Source organism: Platichthys flesus, chromosome 16 (assembly GCF_949316205.1).
Source record: "Platichthys flesus chromosome 16, fPlaFle2.1, whole genome shotgun sequence".
Lineage (NCBI taxonomy): Eukaryota > Metazoa > Chordata > Actinopteri > Pleuronectiformes > Pleuronectidae > Platichthys > Platichthys flesus.
This window is the reverse complement of record NC_084960.1, coordinates 2,322,092-2,345,705: the sequence shown is the minus strand read 5'-3', so window position 1 is coordinate 2,345,705 and position 23,614 is coordinate 2,322,092. Positions and strand designations below refer to the sequence as shown.

The window sequence follows — 23,614 nt, the reverse complement described above, 5'->3', positions numbered from 1 at the left end:
GCTTCCATCACGGCAACACAAGCTCCTGCACTCGACCGAACACATAATAAGAGCCTGTTACTGTCGTATCTTTTCAAAGGACGCGAAACCCAAAACACACACTGCGCTCACACACAACCTTGGGCTAACAAGGGATGCAGGCGAAGCTTTCAGGGCTTTCCCAATGACAGTGTGCACCAGACGGAGCATCGCGGCGCACAGGCTCTTGCGGTGGGCTCGACGTTTAGTGTGTGTCACGGTCCGGCTCCCACGCAGTGGAAACACAGAGGCCCCGGGGCGGAGGGTGCTGCTGAGGGCCCCTGATCCCCACTGACGCCCCAGGGGCAGACATGCCCTTCAATCTCCATCCGAAATGAGAGACAGGCCATCGGTGCTGAGGAGCGGGCCTCTGATTTGTTCTGTGGTCCCTTTGAAACCCAGCATCCTGCAGAAGAGAGAGAGAGAGAGGAGAGGGGGGGGGGGAAATTCAAGTCAACATGACAGGCCGGACGGAGGAGAGAGGAGATGAAGACGTGCAGCAGCGTCGCTCTGGACCCGAGAGGAGAGCAGAACCAATCCTAACGTGTGTAGTGTCAGAACATGAGCATCCACTCTGATGTGTCATCTCAATGTTTCTAAATATCATCTGTCAAAGGAAGAAATGGTTCAAATCACAGCTTGGATGTGGAGAGAGGGATCGGCCTCGTCTCTGGACAGAGTGTGTGTCGCTGTCAGACGGCCGCTGATCAAAGAACACATCGAGTCCCTCTCATAACATGCTCTTACACAAATGTGTTTCAGTTTGTGCACGCTTTGTGCACAGGCGTGTGTGAGAGACGAGTCGTGAGAGAAACAGACAGATTGTGGCGGCTTTGAAGCTTCGGGCCTCAGAATAGACACTAGGTGGAAAAAGGAAAAAGAGGAATATCACAGGACCGATGTCTCAGCCAACCGCTACAGTGGAGGATTGTGTTGTGCACGTTCGGTGCTGTAATTCGCAAATGGCTTGCACACACTCATTCATGTGTGCAGACTATTGAGATGTCAATCTCAGGGAGTGATGAAGTAGAAAGAGGGTTTTTTCTCAAATGTCCCCGGAGCAGAGCAGACAACTGACACGCCTTTAAAGGGAAACAAAACAGCCCCTACCACATCTAAATCGTGTTGTGTTCTCTTCTGCTCACTAGAAACGTGTGTGATCGCAGCCCCGCCACCAATGTGCTGCCCACATGTCCCAGGCCGCTCTGTTGTTCGGGAGGAATCTGGCTTTTTGGACACACGTGTGTTTATCTGCTGTTTGCTGCGAGCCTCCTGGATATCAGAGGAGTTCTGCGTCGCTCGGCTCTGATGTGATGAAGCTCTGGAGTTTTGAGAAGAACCGGATTCTGGGACCTCTGCATCAACACCACATGTTCCATATATAAGGTTATAATAATCATACAATTGTAACTGTACATTTTTATTTTTTGTTTCATTGTTTTTTGAAGCTGGACATTTCAGTCATCCGTCAATTACTCCCCTAACAACCCCGACTGTTTATTTAATTCTGACATTTTAATATATCTTATATTTTATATGATTTATCCAGTAATTCTATGTGACTATTTAAAACATATTCATTATTTTTTATTTCTATTTTAGCAGTTTAGGTATTTTCCCTTCTTTATATTTTGAGCAAATTGTTTTCAATCAACCCATAATTTAAACTATTTTGTCATTTTAGTGAACTCATTTAATGGTTCAGGCTTTTAACTGTTAATTCATTACAAATATGAATATTTAAAAACTTTTAGCTAACTCTTTTAACCATTAACCAAACTTCTTATATAATAATTTAAACAGTTTATAACTTTAAACTAACTATTTGAACTGTTAAATCCAGCTCCCTGTTTATACTGCTCTTGCGTTAATTAGTTTTCTCCACAGACTGTCTCTAATGATCGCCCCCTGGTGGCTGGCTGCAGTACTCGTCGTAAATTCCGCTTCCCCTTTATCTAAAAGGTCAAAGTTCACGCTCTTAGCTTCATGTCTGGATAGCTGGAGGAAGTGGAGACATGTCGTCCATCTTTATTTAAAGTTCATGGTTTTCATCTCCTCTCTCCTGCATCATGTGTCCAGCTGTTACAGTTGAGACAATGAGTCCTTTAAAAACTGTTATTGATAATAATGAAATGTCCTTTTCGTTGTTCTCAGATCAGTTCGGGGCTCGCCGGCCTAACCAGGCCGTCAGCGAGACTCAGCAGAGCAAACAGATCGTGCAGATATGAAAGCACATCAAGCAAAGGCCAATGTTTTTTCAATCTAAATTCCAAAGATTACTTCATTGTTTAGCACCGTGCCAGAGCCCAGTCACAGCCAACATCTGAATCCACCATCACTCAGTGAAATATTACAGACATCAGGAACTCACAGGCGGCGGCGATCTGAGGAACGAACCCTCGGAGTCGCACGGCCCGTCTAATAATTAACGGATGCTATGACTCAACATGGTCGCAGCTCGGTGATTATCTGAGGAGCCTGTCGTATTTATTTAAGCAGGAAGCTAAGACCGCTGAAGTCCGGCCGTGTCCTATGTTAGAAACGTGTCGGATTGAAACCATGACACATTAAGCTGATTTTTCCCGGGTGGTCCTCACTCTTGCTTCGGCCGGCCATGTGTGTGTCTGTGCGTGTGTGTGTGTGTGTGTGTGTGAGACTGTCACAACAACATGACCCCCGGAAAATCTCCAACACACACACACATTCTGCTCAGACACGCACCTCTGGCCTCGCTGTCCCATCTGCAGGGACAGAAACAACAAGGCTGCCATTGACACTGACCCTCACCTCCATCCCATCCCTCCCCCCCCCCCGGCCCTCATCACCCTCCCACGTTGCCCCGGGGCCCGCCGCGGCCACAGGGCCCAGAATGCGGTTCAGGTGCAGGACTCTGCTGGTTCCAATTAGCGGAGTATAAATTAGCACCGCTCTCTCCTGTCCTCTCTCCAAACATTGCTGTCTCTTCATCCCTGTCGACCCTCCACACTTCACTCTGCCTCTGACCTCCCGCCTGCATCGCTCCAGCACATAAATCCACCTCCTTTATGGCTCTTGTCGGCAACCTCTGCTTCCCCCCCCCCCCCCCCCCCCCCGAACTCACGCTCCGTGCCGTTTATGCGCCCTGCATCTGGGGTGTAAACGTCCATTTTCAATCAATGAGAGTGTAAATCCTCTGCTCAACGTGGATCTGACTTTGAGAGGAGAAGGACTTCTGGTTTTTACTGTAAACTGTGGTTTCTGTAGCCGAGGTGTTTCACAGAGGACGAGGACAGAGCCGGCCACGTGCTCTGCACATTGCATTGCACTGATAAGGCAGCGCTGAGGTTCAGTTCCACCGGGAGGGGAAGTGAAGCTTTACTCCTGGACTTATTACACGGTGTGTTAGCCAGCGGTTCTCCTGCTCAGGTCAGTCTGTTAAAGTGAGTGTTATTTTTCCAGGGCGGAGAGATCAGCTGCAGAGTAGCCAAGTAAGACCTGAGGTCAGCCTGGCACTGAGAGTTCACATCTGTTCAAATAAACCTCCACTGTGCCATCAGCAGTGAAAACACACACACACACACACACACACACACACACACACACACACACACAGGCTGAATATAACAAAGTTACTCAAGAACTTCTGCTCCACTACATTTCATGAAAAATGTGTTTCTTACTCTGTTGGTTATTTATGACTTTTCAGATTCTACATCATATGATGAGATTAGAAAATGTAATATTTCTTCCTCTACAGTTTAATAAAATCCACATATTGAGACATATGTAGTGTCAACATTTCACTACATGTTAAAACGAGTGTTAAACCATTGGCTATAAGTCATAACAGAGTATAAATATATCAAAAACAAGTATGTATATATGCTTTACCTCCACTTTGAGTTGAAGAACTATAAACTAACTCAATTTGAATTTCTGTAAGAATCCACACACTGAGAGAAGTTGAGACGTTTCCTAAAAGTGATAGAAAATGGTAAATATAAGTTTATATATTGTTTGCATTCCCAATAACAGATACTTCTACTTCCACAGTTTTCTTGTGTTGACAGATCTTCAAGTATAGCTCAACTTATTTGGAAAAAAAAGGGGGAATAAATGTATTTTTAAAAGTGAAACATGTGTAATGGCATAAAACTGCTTGTTGCAGGAAACAAGTTTAAAAAAGACTGGACTTTAATCCAACAGTTTATAAAATAGTTAATAACTCCAGCAGAAAAATGCAGCTCACACATTGATGCATCAGTATTAATAATCCAATTATATAATACAGTATAACACAATACTTTTACTTTTGAGACCCAGAGAGCATTTTGCTTATGCAGGACTTTTACTTGTAGTGGATGTGAGTACTTCCTCCAGTACTGCATGTTCAAATGTTTATATACAAGCTCATAAACACAATTTCTTACAGATGTGCACACACACACACACACACACACACACCTCTAAAAACAATTAAAAGCAGAGGAAATAACAAGCAGCCTCAGTGATAATATTTCATCTTTGACTCTGCTCACATTCCGACTCTGGCACCTGTCATGTGTGTGGTTTCTCTTTTTTCTCTTTACAAGCTCACGCTGCTGTAACAGAGAACACAGCACACGGGAGGGAACTTTACAGAGCGTGTCCTCCTCGGGCCGTGCACCGTTCACAGGGATCAAATACTCCCAAGGTGTAGTGTGTGTGTGTGTGTTAGTGTGTGTGTGTGTGTTAGTGTGTGTTGTGTGTGTGTAATATCCCTCTCCACTGCTGCTTCCACCAGCAGAGCTGTGGACGCAGCCTCTTTACAGAGCCCAGGACCTCGGTGTGCCCTCTGAGCTCTCTCTTTATGAGCTCCAGCTCATCTGTTGACTTGCAGAGAAAACAAGACCAGAGCTGGTTTTTACAGGACTCCGGGGAAAACCACCGCGACGGAGGCAGAAGAATAAAACGCAGCAAAGTTTGTAGCAGTGAGTTGAGGAGCTTCTGCTCCCGGCAGCCGGGCAGGAGGAGCGCTGGCTGCAGGATTAGACAGAACGTTGCCCCGTTTACCACAGCCTCTGACCTTCAGCGGCCTGGACCATGTTAGAAACATGTTGGGAAAGAGCTGAAGCAGATGAAGATGAAGAGAGAGAGCAGGCAGGAGGGTGTGAACCCCCCCCCCCCGACACAAGCTCACTTATGTGGCCCCCCTCCTCCTCCTCAGAGGACCCAAAGATAAACACGGCTTGAACATCTTTCACCTCCTCCGCTGACCTCAGTTCATCCCTCCACTCTCCCTCTCCCTCTCCAACACTTTCTCTCCTCCACTCCTCTCTGTTGCTTCCTCCCTCTCTCTCTCCCTCTCTGTCCAGATGTTTGGCCGCCGCGGCAGCAGCAGTGAGAGGGAAGACCTGGGGCTGCGCGGTGGGGTTCTTCAGCGTGGACTGGAATGCTGACCCTCCATCCATCTCCATCAGGGGCGACGCATTTGTTTGACTTGAGATGTGATTGTGTTTTCTCTTCCCCACACCTGCAGCTTCCTCTGAACCCCTCCCCTCCTCCTCCTCCTCCTCGGACCCTCTGGACCCTCACTGATCAATTGCTTAACTTGGAAAAACACTCATCCAGCTGCTACTGCTTCTCCTTGTGTTGTGTGTTTTCTGCCGGTGTCCCTCAGGGCCGACCGGCGGAGGAAGGGCCACAGTTGCAGCAGAGTTTCGGGGACATATTTTAATCCGATGAAGTGACGTGATGAAGGAGGCGTCTCTCGGTCCATTGACAGCTCCTGTCTCTTTCTGCTGTTTGTTGTCTCTTCTGCTTTGATTGACTGCTGCAGCCATCTTGAGGGAGGGGGGGCGGGGGGGGTCTGCATAACACAAAACACCTCCTCTGTGTTGCGATGGCGTTTCCCTGCAGCCGGAGCGGCGCAGGCGGCGTGACGTTCAACAAACTGCAGTTTGCTGCAGATCAAACGTTCCACTCGCTTTTTTTTGAATTCATCATTTGCAGCAAACCCACCCTCATTAGTCAAAGGCTCTCAGCAAGTTGTAGCGTCTAATTCTGTGGGGGCCGCCCAAACTTATCACCCTTCATTCCAACATGGTGGGCTGCCCCGGCGCTGGAACCCTCTCAAGCTTTTCCAGACATCTGACAACAGCCACATTTATTTATTGACTTCATTTCGCTTGTGGGGCGGCTTTTACTGCTCCCCCGAGTGATACAGAGTTAATGTAGAACTGCTCATTGCTAGCGAGTGTTTTTTCACTCCTCCTCCTCCTCCTCCTCTCCCTCCTCCTCGCCCTCCTTTTTAAACTGTTCTTAAGTGTTTAAACACTCGGGTAATGATGTGCTGTTGTCGAAGCGAAAAACCATGTGGGATAAAAAAGGAAAAAACATCCATGTGGGCTTCCCCCCCGAGGAGAGAGTGAACCACCGAGGATGGGATGAGAGTGTGAAGGGGCCTGTTAATCATAATGAAAGAGCACCTCTCAGGGCCGTGGTGTGGACGAGGCCCCAGAGGAGCTGTGGGAACTCGGCCCTCCGGGTGCAGAGACCCGGACGTCCTCCTGTACACAGCGAGCAGCCACCGTCCACAGGCCTGGAATCTGAAGTCACCATCACTTACTGCTGGTTTGATCCGTCCAGCCTCGGCAGGTCAGAATAACTGAAAAACATTATTGGAGTTTTACTTCAGCTTTGGTTTCAGTTACTCCCATCGTGTGTTACACTCAACCGCAGCTCAGTCAGATATCAGAATGTGGAGAGAAGAGCCAAAGCTACACGCAACTATATCATCTGTAGAACTATTAGCTGTTTGCTGGAGTTGGAAACAAAAGTGGGCCGAGCACCGAAGCTTGAGGAACTCCATTAGTTTGAACCATTCACACACTGAAGCTTCATCCACACGACTACGCTTTAGTTTGAAAACACTCTAGTACATAGCATCGCCTGTAGCTCAAACTGCTCCAGAGTTTTCGAACCCGGAATAAAGTTCGGAAACACAGCTGGACCCGTTTTAGTTTTAAAACTACAGAAGCTGCATTTTAGTCTGGACGGGGAAAGTTTGTAAACGATGGAGTAGACTCTCTTTTCGGTCATGTTGTCGTCTTTGCTGGTTCGTCCGACTCCTATCACATGACCCCCTACTGGGAGGAAACAGCTTTAGCCTCAATTACCAGTGTAGAAAACGACATGGATAATTTATCACACGTGTTTCTGACCCTGTTGTTTTGGCAAACAGCTGCACTTAAATAAGAACACAATGTTTGCTGGAGACGAGTTGTTATTCGAGCAACCTGCGACATGTTAAAGATTAACACCGGAGCCGAGATTCTCAACCGGACAGAGATCGTTTTGTTTGGCAAATAAAAACGTGAGTGAGCCTGACAGATAATTATTAAACCAGCTTGTCATTAATCTGGTTTAAGGAATATGTAGTCGTGTTTTTCCTTTTTGCAACAGAATAAACTGGCGAGAGTTTAAATCTGCGAGAAACTAAAGTCAGATGAAATACGAGGGACATCATTCTGGCCTGAAGAGTCTGATCAGAACTCGAGTGTTTTACGCTAACGGCTAAATCGAGAAAATCAAACCAACTGTGAGAAGCAGAGGAGACATTATCGCAGTAATTTCATTAAAACAGCCACAATTATTAGTGGCTGAGTCTCACATTACCCAACAGTTATTATTACATCTCAGCCCTCTGCCTTCTGAGGCTTATCATGTTTTGCTGTTTTCCCCTCTTCAGCTGATTGAGTGGAGGCCACCCGGCTCCCTCTCTGCTCTCCCTGCTGCTGCTGCTGCCGCTGCCTCTCACAGAACGCCTTCAACTCAGCAGCTTTTTCAAATTTGGGGCTTGCGACACTCAGCCAAAAGCCGCAAATTACCCCCCTCTAGCAGCAGCGAATTAGGAACAATTTTGTGTTAGCTATAAAAAAAGAGCGAGAGCGAGGGAGAAGCGAGGGGAAAATATAGCTTACACCAGGGACCACCAACAGAGGCAGCGTGGGGATGAACGGCTCGCTGGCCGACGGTTTGGGTGGCAGGGCGGAGCTAGACGGCAGCCTCGGCGTTCCACAGAGCAATCAATCCTATCATATCACATCTACATAGCACGGCACAACATCCATTACCAAACACAAAGGCCTGAATTAGTGGATTTGTGTTGCTGTTGCAGGATGTTTGCAGGCCCCTGAGTCGGCTCCAGGTTCCCTGAGCACACAGGTCTGCCGGAGCGACGGGGAACCGCCGGCCTGCCCTCTGACCCCGGCACCCAGTCGTTTCACACTGGTGACACTGGGGAGGAAACCATTTTCCTTCGTATGAGGTGACAATTCGCCGTCTGGTATTTTCATCCTCTCTTTTTCCAGGAGGGTGGGATTTTTTGATTTCCCCCCACGATGCGGTTGGTCCTTAACTCCGGGGGCTCTAATGGAGAAAGGGCTCTTTTTCTTGTTTCTTACAAAGCGTGAGGTTTGGCTTGCCCACTCATTCTGCTCCCAGCGAGCCAATCCATGTTTTTCCCATTCTGGCACCCTCTCTCCACTCCCTTCGAAAAATCCATTTCCAAGTTGTAATGTGCCACTGCAGACGTTATTGAGGGGAGAAAACCAAATGTAATGGAGGGGGGAGAGAGAGAGAGGTGGAGAGGCAGAGTGCAGACAGAGAGAGAGAGAGTGAGAGAGAGAGGGACGTTGAGGGTGAGTGGAGGGAGCGAGGGAGGTTTCCAACTATTAACTGGCTGCTTTTCAAACATCCTGCGCTTCATGGCGATGCCTGGTGGGGAGGGCGGACCACTTTGTCTTCCTCAGAGATCAGTGGGACCAGGCCGGGGTCACTGCTCTCATTAGGCCGTGCACCGACCGCTGGGGCCTCGGACGCTGCGAGAGCCGGCGTGGCCCCTCGCTGACACATCCCGGCCCAGATGCTAATTGTGCTTCCTGCTCCCCTTATGATTAAATGACAGCGTTTTAAGTCTTTGTTTGTGCGGCTAATGGCTCTCATTTGGTGCAATAAGTGGTTTAGGGGCTGCTGTGGGTGACATCACGCTCCCGCCGCCTTTCATGTCGGCCCCGTGGAGGGCGAGCACCTCTCCTGGCGTTCGGAGGCCTCGTCCCTGACGCACACGAACACACACACACACACACACACACACACGTGGGGATATGCAGACACCTGGCAGGGGGAGCGGTGCGGCGATGCCAGGCACCATGGGCAGCGAGAGGGCATGAGGTCGCCAGCTGGGGAACGGTACCGGCACCGGGAAGAAAAATAGAGTGTGTGTGGGGGGGGGTCAAGACCAAGTGTTTGCCAGTTACGTACAGATTGGCTTCTACACAAGGGCTTTGCAGAAACAGATGTGGAATGGAGGAGGATCTATCTGCAATAAAACCTTTAATGCAACTGTGGATTTTCTTTAGAGGCCTAATGGAGCTGTGCGTTTCCTGCAGACTGGTCTGAGGGCGAGGCAGAATCTGTTAGACGATCAGCGGAGTTTGGTTAATTTGGAAAAGATCAGGACAACGTGTTCAAGTTTAGCAAAGTATTTATAGACGTGTCGGTTATGTCTGGGTTCAGCAGATCATCCCCTGTTTGCTTTTTCCTTCCTTCCACCTTTTTTTGATTTCTCCTTCCTTCATCCTTTCCTCCTTTTCATCTTGATTTTATTGTCCCCTCCACCCCCAGCTGCAGATCCCTCTGTTTTCTCCCAACCCCCCCCCCCCCCCCCCCACTCTGAGCGCGTGGCTGAGGTGTGAGATCATTCTCCTTCTGGGTGGCTTTCCTGCTATATGTCACTGTCATCTGTTGGCACTGGGGCGAGAGGGGGGGTCCCTTTTTTCCAGAAACACACCGCACTCCGCCTCGCCACCCGGAGCATAATAAATTCTTGGGCACGAGACTGGAGAGGGGTGCACCAACGGAGCAGTGTGTTTTACTGGGCTTGGCAGGGCAACACAAGGACCGGTGAGAGAGGGAAGGCAGGGGTGTTTGTGTGTGTGTGTGTGTGTCTGTGTGTGTGTGTGTGGGGGGGGGGGGGAGATTTATAATTGAATAACTCCCTGAAGCAGGGCAGAGGGGATTGGCCCTGCCAGGAAAAGCAAACGCCGAAGAGCGAGCGAGGCCTGTGGAAGTCGGCCATTAAAGTGAGAGGAGGAAGGTGCGAGATTTACGAATGATAACCGAAAAAACCACAACACCGATCCGTCCTCTGGATTCTACGAACTCTGATTCCACAGCAGCAAACACACATCAGCCTCGGGCACTTAGAAAACCGTCTCTGGGTCAAAAAGAACAAGTTGCTTGGTTTTTAATGTGATTTTTTTATTGCTCACCTGAAATATGATTATTTTGACAAAGTCTTAAACATAACAATCTCAAGTTTGAACTTAAAACTGTCACAGATTCATTTTCAATCGTACAGATCCATGTGCAGGAGACTTTAATATGTTGACAGTTCAGAGCTGAACTATATGTTGGTTTGAGTATTTAATGACAATAACGGAAGACCAACACTGACGTGAAGCTTCTGGAGTTTTGAACTAAATGTCACCAAGGACAAAGGATTATAAAGATCTGAAAACTCAAAATGAATTTATTAAGACTCATAAAAACAATATCTCAAACATTGGATTGACTGAGTTTTCTACTGATTCACTTCATCTGTGTCTGAAGTTTTCCTAAGTATTAATACTGTTTGACACACCTCATGTTAGACGCTGTCTTTCCTCATCAATGTCCTCTGCTGCTCTTCTGTCCGTCCTCAGCGATGGATCCATCACATGTCCCCGAGGTTTCCACGTTTTCTTCTCCTGTTGATTTGTTTTTTTATTTTTTATTTGGTAGCTTCCCTCACTTTATAGTTGAGCGTTAAGATCAGAGGATGTTAAAACTGTGATTTGTGAATGTGGACCTAAACAAATAAAAGGTAATTGATGATTGAGGTAAAATGTCCATCCACAGAAAAGTGAGTTGAAAGGAAGATACTGGGCGGATTTAAACCAACAATGTAAAACATCAGGTAACTACGTGCACGTGACTTTCACTCTAGAGAGGATGAACTTCTTCTGGAAAGCAGACAGCAGCTCTCAACTGTCCTATGTTATTAAACTATAGAACGCTGGATTAAAATAGATCCTGGGCAGAAAGTCGCCCAAGACGAAGGATTATTCTCATTATAATATAATCGTTGTCTTGTGTTTTCTACACACAAGGAAACAATAACATGTTGCTCTGGTGCTCAATTATAACTCACACACACTCTAATACAGTGTGTTGTGTTGTTTTAACTCCACATTACTGTGACTGACACTGTTCAGATCTGAATGAGTGAACGTTTTTTGACCTTTGTGAGTTTCATTCTGCTCCAAATTACAAAAGTTAAAAGAAAACCCATCAGGCTCGAAGACAGGAATAAAACGTTCGAGGGGAATTTGATCCAAATGGTGCATTTCACATTCATCTGGAAAAAAACACAAATGAACTCATTGGTGTTTCTGTCCTGACTGGACCAGCAGGGGGTCGTCCCAGAATGCACCTCTCTCCCAGCCTCTGGAAGCAGGAGGAGATGGAGTTTATCTTGCCTGTTTGCCTTGGCCTTTGAGGAGTGGGGAGTGGGAGCATGGCAGAGCGGCCATGTCAGGCTTCACTGCAGATCTGACTGGATCCACTCGCTCACAGGGACGATACCTCAGAGCCGATCGTCCTCGTGGACCTGGGACGCTGCAGCAGTGCATCATGGGACGCTCCACTGACAGGCTGTCACATGAATGTACATTCAGAACTTCCACTGCAGAGATGAATCATGTTAATACGACACCGGGTGAAGTCCTCTGGTGACAAATCCAATCTGAAACACAATGCCCCTTGTTTCAGATCCTGAGTGACTTTGCAGATTACATTAAATTTTACAGTTTTGAGACGTCTCAAAAACGAAAAAAGGGCCATAAAGGAAAAGTTATGTTAAAAAACAGGAAAATCTTGCTGCTGGTCATTAAAACGAGGCTTTGCCTTTTAATACCGGCGAAGATTTAATAAAGCGTGTCACACTCAGTGACGCACAAAGGAAAAAAGGGAAAGTAGAAAGAGTTGCAGCGGCGCAACTGGCAACTTGTACCTCCTCCAGGATGGAAAACTGATGTGCAGTCATAGCCACACACACACAGACACACACAGACACACACACACACACAGTCTGGAGTGTCTGACTTGCTTATTTTATCAGGTGCACCAGCTTCCCAACACCCCCTCCAAAGAAAAGACCCTGACCCCCCCCCCCCCCCCCCTGGCTGCTGATCAGCTGCTGTAACTGCTTCACTTTCTCTTCTCTGAGTTCCTCACAGAGAAAACAGGCTCCATTATAATGAAAACGGATTTCTGAGGTTGAACCAGATTCATTCAACCTTTACTTCACCTCTGGAGACAGAGGATCTCATTAACTATGAGAAAGAACAGAAAATAAACAGAACATTTCAAGAAAAAGACGAAGAAGAAGAAACAAGAGGAAAAGTAAAAGTCTGAGGAATAAATACAGAACATTTGATTTAAAGCAAATGAATCCACTCAAACCAGAAGAGCAGGAGGTAAAATGAGGTGAGATTAGGAACTTCAAATACTCAAAGGATGAAAATGAGTTGAGGTTCAGATTGTTTCATGTTGCAGGTGCATGAGGAGGAAGACAGTGGTTCCAGTGTATTTCAGTGGTTTAACTGGGTTTACTGGGAGCCTGTGTTATAGGACATAAGTGAGGAGATGCATCATGAAGCTGAACTTGCAGCTCAGAAGGTTCATCAGGACTCGTTCACTCCTGCATCGATGATTTCCAGACACAAGGACCTCTTCAAAAGTTTTACGACTTTAGCAAAGTACCGAATCTCAGAGGAAACATCCGTCCGTTCATTTGTATATTTGGTTTTTATAAATCAGATAAGTTCTAATAGCAGAAATACTGTGGTGTGTGTGATTTGCATCTCATTCCAACCGCAGCTCGTGCCGCACTGTTTGAGATCAGCCGTGCAAATATTAGACATTTGGCTTTGGTGAAATAATAAAAAGAAAAAGGGAGAAAACCTCAAAACAGATTGGATTAAATCTAACCATCTGAAATGAAGATGTCCCTGAACGGAGGGAAATAAAAGAGGAGGCTGAGAGAGAGAAGAAGAGAAGAAGAGAATGAGCTCTTCTCTCTCTCTCTCTCTCTCTCTCTCTCTCTCTCTCGCTCTCTCTCTCTCTGGAGCTCTATGAGCGTGTGGTGGGATCCATCAGCTCCGTCCAGCAGCTCCAGCGCGGTAATCCATATAAACCAGACTCGGAATAGAATTAAATAAATACTTCCATGCTCGGAAACCTAGAATTATTTTACTACTGTCAATCTCGGGGCAGAGCAGCGCTGCCTCTCTCTTAAGTGAAGAAGAAAGGACAAATAAATGAGTTAATGTGAATGAGGGCCGTGGAGCCACGGGGGAAGGTTCCAGGCTCGTGGGTCTTAATCCCACCAGGTCTGCTGCAGAGGAGATGACTGGTTAGGTGGAACTGGTGATAGTTACCAGTTAATATAGTTGACTTTGATTCAACCAGTTCATATTTAACCTTTTAGACACAAGGAGAAATAACCTGTGAGAGGTCAAACTGGGAAATGTCACTCAAACAGGAAAAATTCAACTTTTATTGTGGTGAGAAGTTACAGATGGATTATTATTTACTAAGAAGAATAAACTAGATTCTAATTAAACCAACCACAGAAGACAAATGTCTTTTAAATGTTATCATTCATCATGTGACCTAATATTTAAATTATGAATTGATATGTTTATTTAGGACTTTTAAGATTTATTCAATGTGCTCAAATGAAATGATGAAAACATAATTAGAAACATATTTGGGATTTAACTTCCTCATAATAAACATCTGACAGAAGATTATGATTGAGCGTGTCTTACTTTTATTGTGTTAACAGGGGGACAAGGTGTGTGTGTGTGTGTGTGTGTGTGTGTGTGTGTGTGTGTGTGTGTGGGTGTGGGTGTGTGTTTGTGTGTCAGCAATATAAAGCATTTTTTTTAATTAAGCCAATCACACACACACACACACAAACAGACACACACACACACACACACACACACACACACACACACACACACACTGACAGGCCTGTGCGCTTATCTTTGGTCTGAAGTTCATCCTCTGCTGATTAACAGTATAATTCATCCTGTTTGATTATATCTGGTATTATAAATAATTATAATATAACATAACAATAATTTAATTGCATTGATTTTAATGTTAATCCGGACGTTTCCTAACTTTGACCCTGACGCACCAGGATTTTATCCAACGTGATGCAAAAGGTCACTTTATCAACTAAATATTTGATCACATAAATATGTGATAATATTATTTTACAAGCTGTATTGCAGTTTTATTTTTATTATCCCAATATAATAGATAATTCCTTATGATTTACAATTAGGCAAATAACTGGAGCTGAACTGTGATTCAATGCATTAAGGCCTCATCGAGCTGCAGCTGGTTTAAAAGGAAGATTACATTTTCTATAATTCTATTAATACGTTTTCTTTATCTGCCAATTCAACCCTTTAACAACATTTCAATTAAAATATTTAAAGCTTTAAATAATGCGGAATAATTTGTTTAAATATCAGAATCACGAGTTTGATCCAAATATTAATTCGAAGCAAGAAATTAAAGCTTTAAACCTAAAATGATTTTTCCTCCACGAGGGAAATAAAACACAAGCGCGCGGATCTGCACAAAATATACAACTGAACCAAAAGTTTAAATATTTACTTTTTTATTTCCAGAAAAGAAACGTATAGGAAACTCGTCATTTAAATATATTTTTTAGAAATAAAAATGAAGACAATCCACGAGCAAATAAAAAAAAGCACCTGTTAAAAAACGTTTTTATCCAAAAAGGGGGAATAAGGGGAAGAGTTTGTTTTTTTATCTACAACATTCTTTAAAAGCAGATCTTCCATCTTCCATCGCTGCAGAAACTCGGAGCTTCCGCTCGAATTGTCTGTTTTACCTGAGAAGCCCGAGTTCACTGCCGCGTCACTCGCTGCTGCTGTGCATGTGTTTGACCAGGGCCACGCGCTGAGTCTGTAGTTTCTGATACTCCTGCTGCAAACTGAGGAAGTGCGGGGCCGCGGCCGGGTGCAACAGACCCGGGGAGCCGTACGCGGTCCCGGGGGTCAGCGGGGAGGAGTAGGCCGGACACTGGGCCGCGGAGAAGGGTTCGATGCCCGGCTGCGACTGAAGGAAAGCCTTGGCTGTGAGCGCGCTGCGGGAGAAGAAGCTGGACAGGGCCGGCAGGATGCTGCTGACAGGTGGGATGCCGGCGCACGGGGAGGGCGCGTGGTGATGGAGGTACGGGTAGATCTCCAGGCTGGGCAGCTGCAGACCGTACGCCCCCGGGAAGCCGTGCAGTCCACTCGGCTCCAGGTGCTGCTCCTTCAGCGGGTCGAAGCGAAAGTGCTGCCGCTTGAAGCGCTTCCTCCGCCGCAGGAAACTGCCGTTCTCGAACATGTCCGAGGAGTTGGGGTCCAGGGTCCAGTAGTTGCCCTTCCCGGGGTTGCCGGGCTCCCGGGGCATCTTCACGAAGCAGTCGTTCAGAGACAGATTGTGCCGGATCGAGTTCTGCCAGGCGGGGAACTTCTCCCGGTAGTAGACGAAGCGATGGCTGATGAAGTCGCAGATCTCGCTGAGGGTGAGTCTCTTCTTCGGACTCTGCAGGATGGCCATCGTGATCAGGGCGATGTACGAGTATGGAGGCTTCACCGACGTGGGACCTTTGGTCTTAACGGGGACACCACAATCCGGCGCGGGGCTGTACGTGTCCCGGTCTCTGCTCGGGCTGCTGGAAGCCTCCGTGCCTGGCTCCTTCTCATCCAGAGGGTCCGGCTGCTCCTCTCCAGTGTCTTTGAGTCCTTCCCCTACCACGTCGATAACAATATCCTCCATGATGTCCAGACCCAATGTCATAGTAGATTTCCGCGGGTGAGCCGACACCACCTGCCAACAGGTGGGAGAGTGACAGCTCTTCTCCTGAACCGGGAAGCCTTTTTACGCACGACTCCTCTCCATTCACAAAACAAATGGAGCAACGGTGGAAAATCCAAATTCACTCCTCCCCCCCACCCCTACTTCTCTGGAACCGGATTCTCCAAACCGCAACACATCGGTGCTGATTTCCTGTGTTTTGGTGCCTTAAAGCGCAGGAGTGCAGTCGGCGAGTGGTCGTGCGTAACGCGTAAAAGTGCGTGCGCTCTGCGAGGTGTCCAGCATCTTCTGCAGCCTCCGCTGCTTCCTGCGGCTCGGGTGGATGTGATGTCACGTCGAGGCGCGAGGAGAAGGATCCTGACCAATAGAAACGACGCAAACGGAACCAAGGAGGTCGACACACCAGCCTCCGAGCTCACTCTCATCATCATCATCTTCATCATCATCATCATCATCTTCATCCAAGCATCTGTGCCAAGTGGACGCGGGCGATGGAAAACCAGCCTCTGAAAACATCCGCATGAACAACAAGAGCAGAAGGAATTTTATCTGGAGAAGAATAAAACTTAGAATACATTTAAGTAAAAAATAAGTTTCTGATCATTTGGAACAATGTGATCAACCATCTTTTATGGAGGCTGCTCGTGAGCTTTAACTTTATTATATAATTTTAAGTTTTCAGAAATGATTCAGAAATTTCCAGGGTAAAACAGAATGAGAAAAAATTACGTGAAATGTGTATTTCTGTGTTAAAAACAAATTTTAAAACGTATTTTTAATATATAGAAACAAGAAAGGAACCAATAAAATACAAAATACTCGAGACACAATAAAGATTTTTGAATAATCTCAAAGACTATTCGAGGACATCACATCACCTTCGCGAATTTTAACACCGAGGGGGGGAAATCCCCAAACACTTCTCCACGTGAGGCAGGGATTTAAACCCTAATCCCCCTGGAAGGCTCCTGCAGACGCACGTTACGCACACACTTGACGCACAATTACACGTTTTCAGACGTACAACAGAGGATAACAACTGCAATGACTGATTTTGTGCTGCTGGGGGAAAATAATAATTTGTCGCCTGCAGCTCTGCGTCGCGGCGTCTCTCGGGTGAAGAGGTTCAGACTCGGGAGGTTTCGCTCACACCTCAGTCCCCCCCCCCCCCCGTCCCCCCCACTCAGACGACATATTGAAAAATGTGTGTGTGTGAAATGGAGAAGGGATAAAGTTTAATCTGCATAACCTGAGATTTCTGAGGCAGAACGTGCGCGCTCTGTTTTCCATTTGGGGCTCAGACCTGAGAGTCCGCTGGATTATCTTCTTTAATAATGGGCAACCGAGAGCAGGCCGCTGATATTTGGGATGAAAGTGATAGATTTTCACTCGCGCAGACATAAAAGAGGAGCGAGGAGAGGAGGGCGCTGCTGGTAGCGTTGGGAGGCCTCTGGTTGTTTGTGTTTAATGATGGAGCCCTTTGTTGGGGATTCCCACATTTCCTGCCTCTAATCGTATTGATACCCCGGGGCCGAGGGGGACTGGGTCCGGGCTGGGTGGGCCACACGGTACCAGGCTAAAGCTGCAGATGATTTCCCCAAATTCATCACGCATGTCCTCAGATTGGAAACAGGCAACCCCCCCCCCCCCCCCTTGCGTGTGCGCGTTGTGTGGCTCCACGCAGGAGCAGGGGCGTCAAATCCCCGCGAGAAGCTGAAGGTGAATGTGGCACCGAGGGTTCGATCGTGTGGAGTCTCGTGCTGGAGTCAATTCTGGGGACGAAGGATGACGGAGATTGAAAAGACCTGACTGTTTCCTGATGTTATATATGTGCAGATATGGCCTCGAATTATTTATATTCCTGGTAATAAAGACCCCCCCCCCCCCCAGCCCCCCCATCGTGACAAAAAATAACCCACGACTCAGTTTAAGGTGTTTTTCTTTCTCTTCTTATAAAACAGGCGAGTCGACGAGGCCCCTTTTTACGCACAGGTTCGAACCACTCTATATCACAAGAAGCACCATTGTTAGCGGTGTTCTGTTTGTTTTGTATCGCAGATGAATGAGTGGGAGGCTGAGCAGCAGCCACCAGGGGCTCGGTGTAATAACATCATCTGGCAGGAACTAAACAGGCCCCGGGGATCTCGCTGGATCACGGGGGATAAACGCGGGTCAGACTCCGGCGGCTTGATGAAGCCTCGACTGGCTCCTTCAGTTAGAAATGTTTTCTTATCTCAGAGAAAACCTGAAGCCGTTCGCATGATTCAGAGACTGATAATAAGGAGAAGAGTGTTTCTCATTGGGAGAGTTTGAAACGGCTTCAAAGAGCTGAGGTTGTTTTCACATCCTCCTCCTCCTCCTCCTCCTCCTCCTCCTCCTCCTACTCCTCCTCCTCCTCCTCCCTCATCTTGATTCCCTTACAGTCTTGGCAGAGCACCGGACAATAATATAACGTGTAATTGAAGGTATCGTGAATCATAACTGCAAGAAACCAAAGTGAGAGGAGCCAAACACACATGTGAGACACTCGGAGCGTAAAACACTGACTTCACATTTATGAGCTGATGAAGTGACCCTGTCACATGCACGCGGATGCAACCTGTTCCCTTCACTGTGTGTGTGTTTGTGTGTGTGCGTGCGTATGTGTGTAGACTTTTTTTATGAGGAGTGACGGAAGCAGAAGATCTGAGGGCCTGTCAATCACAGGAGAGGTTGGTTTGGCGACATCTGCTGGTTCTCAGTGGGTGGTGCATTGGCCCTGAAGTGCAGATCACTAAAACAACAAACCACAAAATACAACCAATTAAATGGGAAACATTCAAAAGACAAAACAAATAAAGAACACAATAAAGAAGATTACACAATAAAAAAAAAAAAATGAAACACAATAAAGAAGAAAACACTACAACAGAGAACAATAAAACACAATAGCAAATTAACAAGTGATTAAATAACAAAACAATAACAAAACACAACAGCAGATTAAAAACACTTGAAAACATGACACCCAATTAAAGAACGCATTTGTCAGCATATTCCTCATAAATAAAAACAAACAGTGTGTCCGTCCAATCAGCAACGAGCTTCTTCCATTGCACCATTTTGATTGGAAGTTAATTCCTTTGTGTTTTAAGATCCGTTGTAATTTCCACTCAAGGAACATCAGACTGTATGGATAAGAAATTACTGAACAATAATGACACAACTACGATCTGGAAAGTAAAAAAAATTCAAAGTGTTTCATCACAATATCATCAACTCGTTTTTTTAAGATGACTCTATAACTTTTTCTTATTAAATCACTGTCGTTCCTAAACAAAACAATAAATAAACAAAATTATATTAAACTGGATTTGTGTCATACACATTTTATTTTGTGGAATTTCATGATGAATTCAATAGAGATAATAATATGTATATGTTAAAACACGAAGTTGGTTCAACCTTCATCAGGATAATGTGGCCTATTCATCTCTTTTAACTCTAAAATCAAATTAATATGTTGATGTGTTGAACAATGAGATGATGATTCGGGACAAACCACATCATTATGTTACAGGGGGAGTTTACACAACTTTTTAATGTGAGAGTAAAACCAATTAAAAGCAGGAAAATGATCAATTAGGTGATGTAACTGGAATTTATTGAACACCTAAAGTATTCTGCACTGAACTCAACTAAATACGCTCCTTACCTCGTCCAGCAGGTGGCGCTCCTGCACCAAATATAAGTTCTTTCTCTCCAAAGAAACCTCTAGTGGCACTTATTTTTATACTTTTGAAGATGTGGACAGACACTAGTCTTTATACAAACACACACTTATCCACCTCGGTTCTTTAAGGTTCTGGAGACGTCTCCTCCTCCCAGACATCATCATGCTGTCAGAGCCCCGACTGTTTATCGAGCGTTTGACTCGTGAGACACAGAAACACACTTTGGTGTCAGGACACATCAGAGCTCGGCTGAAAACCTCCTGCCCTCTGCCAGACGCTCTTTGGAACACACAGCGGAGTCCTCCAGCGTTTCTTCATATTAGGACTGACAGCGGCGGTTTGTCTGCAGTGTCGAGTTCACCCCTGAAGCCGGATGAGGCCTGAGGATGGAAGGAATGCACGAGTCGGGTTTGAAAGCCCAGTCAGGGGGTCAGGGAGCTGGCTGCTGCTGCAACCAGTGAGCTCATGAAGCAGGGAGGGTGATGAGAGGAGGTGAGGCTGGGCCTGATGGAGCTGGACGGAGGAGGATGGAGGTGGTATCGATGACACGTTGCTGTTGTTGGCGTAATAACAACTAGTCTGACACCTCCTGTCACCCAGCGTTTGGTAAATGTGGGTTTCTCTGCCATGTTGTACATCTTGATCTCACCATGTGAAATACTTTGAGTTTAGACTGCAGCAGGGCCACAGGCGCCTCCCAGCGTGAAGGTTCAAATCCCGGCTTCGGAGAAAGATAAATCTCAATAGGCCGAGAGGGACTGGTGTGTTTTTTTGTGTGTGTGTTTGTGTGTGTGTTTGTGTAACTCAGGCAAATGCATCTATAAAAAACCATCCTGCATCTTGTATTAGTGTGTGTGTACATGCAGATCGAACATTTATCAGAATATCAGAGTTGAATTTAGACATAAAAACATTACTATGATTATAATGGGTCAGTTAAGTTGATATGAAACCTCCTCTGGAACCAATTAATGTTATTATTTCAAAAGAAGGTTCCTGTATGAGCATGCATCATGACAACATGTCAGCAAAGTTCAAAATGTACCAATGGAGGCTTTATGGAAATTGAATTTGGACCGAAGACGCAGATTGGGGCATTAAATTAATTGGAGAAAATTAAAATAGATTATACAAAACGCAAGTAGTGTTGATGACATCATGTCGAGAAGGAGCCGCTACAGAGAAGTGCATGTGTTTGTATAGACGAGGATCTGAGAGATGAGCAGATCTGAGAGCTGCTGGGTCGAGATCAGGCAGATGCACAGAGTCGTGGGCGATGATGCCGAGCTGCAGCCGCACACTTTCTTTCATGAGGCTGCTCCAGAGTCTGGATGGAAGAACTCTCCGAGGTGGAAAGGGGCTAGACCACCTGGTTCTGGTCAGATCTGAACTTTAAGATGTTTTTTCTTCAGCTGAAACCTCAGAAAACCAAACTTCTCCTCTGACTGAGCACAGATCTCCTCACAGCTGCAGAACTCTTCCAGGTTCCCTGAGAGAATCGTTCACACGCTCACAGAATCTTCCTGAAGGTGCTGGAACATTTGTCAGAACTGTTGCTGTGGCACAAAGGCGCCGCAGTAAATTACTCCCTGACATGTGAAGCAAGTGGTTGGGTCACATGCTCTCTCGTGAGGGGAGAGGGGCCACACGGCAACTGGTCCCAGGACGCCCGGGGGTCACGACCTCTGGGGGCTGCAGTGTGTGTTTAGAGGTCAGGCTGCTACAGCGAGGGCCGGGCGTCCTCCCAGCTCCGGCCCCTTCATCAGCCATCAGCACCCGACTGACACACACACACATGTGCACGAGGGGATTTGTAGATTTGTTTTTTATTATTTTATTACCTCCGTCAGGGAGGTTGTGTTTCCAGTCAAGTTATTTTAGCAGGATTACACAAAAACTACTTGATGGAAACTTCGAAGGACGTCGAGCCGTTCAGGGACAAGCCATTAAACGTTGGTGCTGATCGGGATCAGGGGTCAGATCCAGATATTTATGAGTTTGGTTCAAATCCAAATAAAATGACAGATCTAAGCTCCAAGTTTTTTTGTTTATTTTGTTTCTCTTGTACATGATCTGGTGGAAATATCCTTGTAATTTGGGACGTGTGTTACTGTGGTTTGAAAAATGTCTAAACATATATTAACATGACATATTATCATCTTTATATCTTATTCATATTTAGTCTGTATGTGCACACACACTTAGACACGATGCACCCTGCTGGATGAATCATACAGACACGGTTTTATAAATATATATTTGTAAGTTTTACACAATCAAGGACACCAGCTTCATTCTGCCACCTGAGATTTCTGTTTTATTAAAGAGGAACCAGGATTCAAATCTTCTTAAAGCTTTTAAAAATAGAAATAACGGTAAAGATAAATCCTACAGGACAGTTTTCTGAAGGACAGTTTTCTGCAGGACAGTTTTCAGCAGGACAGTTTTCTGCAGGACAGTTTTCATCAGGACAGTTTTCAGCAGGACAGTTTTCAGCAGGACAGTTTTCTGCAGGACAGTTTTCTGCAGGACAGTTTTCTGTAGGACAGTTTTCAGCAGGACAGTTTTCAGCAGGACAGTTTTCATCAGGACAGTTTTCAGCAGGACAGTTTTCTGAAGGACAGTTTTCATCAGGACAGTTTTCAGCAGGACAGTTTTCAGCAGGACAGTTTTCATCAGGACAGTTTTCTGCAGGACAGTTTTCTGCAGGACAGTTTTCAGAAGGACAGTTTTCATCAGGACAGTTTTCTGCAGGACAGTTTTCAGCAGGACAGTTTTCTGCAGGACAGTTTTCAGCAGGACAGTTTTCTGAAGGACAGTTTTCATCAGGACAGTTTTCAGCAGGACAGTTTTCAGCAGGACAGTTTTCATCAGGACAGTTTTCTGCAGGACAGTTTTCTGCAGGACAGTTTTCAGAAGGACAGTTTTCATCAGGACAGTTTTCTGCAGGACAGTTTTCAGCAGGACAGTTTTCTGCAGGACAGTTTTCTGCAGGACAGTTTTCTAAAGGACAGTTTTCAGCAGGACAGTTTTCTGAAGGACAGTTTTCAGCAGGACAGTTTTCAGCAGGACAGTTTTCTGCAGGACAGTTTTCTAAAGGACAGTTTTCTAAAGGACAGTTTTCAGCAGGACAGTTTTCAGCAGGACAGTTTTCTAAAGGACAGTTTTCTGAAGGACAGTTTTCTGAAGGACAGTTTTCAGCAGGACGTCCACCGACACTCGAGCTCACACCGCCCCCCCTCGGCCACCTGATCCCGACGCCCTCAGCTGTGATTCCAAACACATTCCAGGGGCGATTCCCACCGGACAAGTTCAACGCTGACAGTTACATTCCTGCACCGACATGCCTCCACACACCCACCTGGTGCCTGTGAGCTGCCACATGCTCCGCAGGCTCCACTGTCCCCGGCCCCGTGACCCCTCTGACCTCTGACAGCCGCTGCAACACAGGCGCAGAGAGGATTGATTGAGACACATAATAGATTTGTCTCATTTGCGGTGGACGCTGTGCCCTCGCCGCTGGTTTTTCCACTGCTAATGTCGGGAGAATGTGTTTTTGTTGGCGCGAGACTGTTTTCTCTGGAAGCACGTGAGGCCGTGCAGGATGACAGGCGGCAGAAGGTTCCAGTTTTTCATTCTTGCTCCGCAGCACGAATCCCCCCCGACGTCGCTCGTGCAGGTTGCTCCAGATCAGTTGTTGACAGACGAATGTGTGTAGATTCGAACAGAAGGGAAACAGCTCTTCTGTGGGGTCAGTGTCACGAAGTTATATTAAACCTAATGTTTTCAAATCTCAATAAACTTCACTAAGAACTTCAGATTCATGGATTTTAGACTCTCTAGCACAAACCCTGTGCTGGCTTTGGAGAAGGTGAAGTATCAAAAGGCCAAATTGAGTTAATTCTGCT

At 46.2% G+C, this 23,614-nt stretch overlaps 1 protein-coding gene across 1 annotated transcript; it reads right to left on the bottom strand.

The window, feature by feature from the left end:
- Window positions 1-14,862: 14,862 nt before the first annotated feature.
- On the bottom strand, window positions 14,863-16,487 carry foxd7 (forkhead box D7). The gene has a single exon (XM_062408637.1). The coding sequence runs from the start codon at window positions 15,973-15,975 to the stop codon at window positions 15,046-15,048; it is 930 nt and encodes a 309-aa protein (XP_062264621.1). The 5' UTR covers window positions 15,976-16,487; the 3' UTR covers window positions 14,863-15,045.
- Between the last annotated feature and the right edge of the window lie 7,127 nt (window positions 16,488-23,614).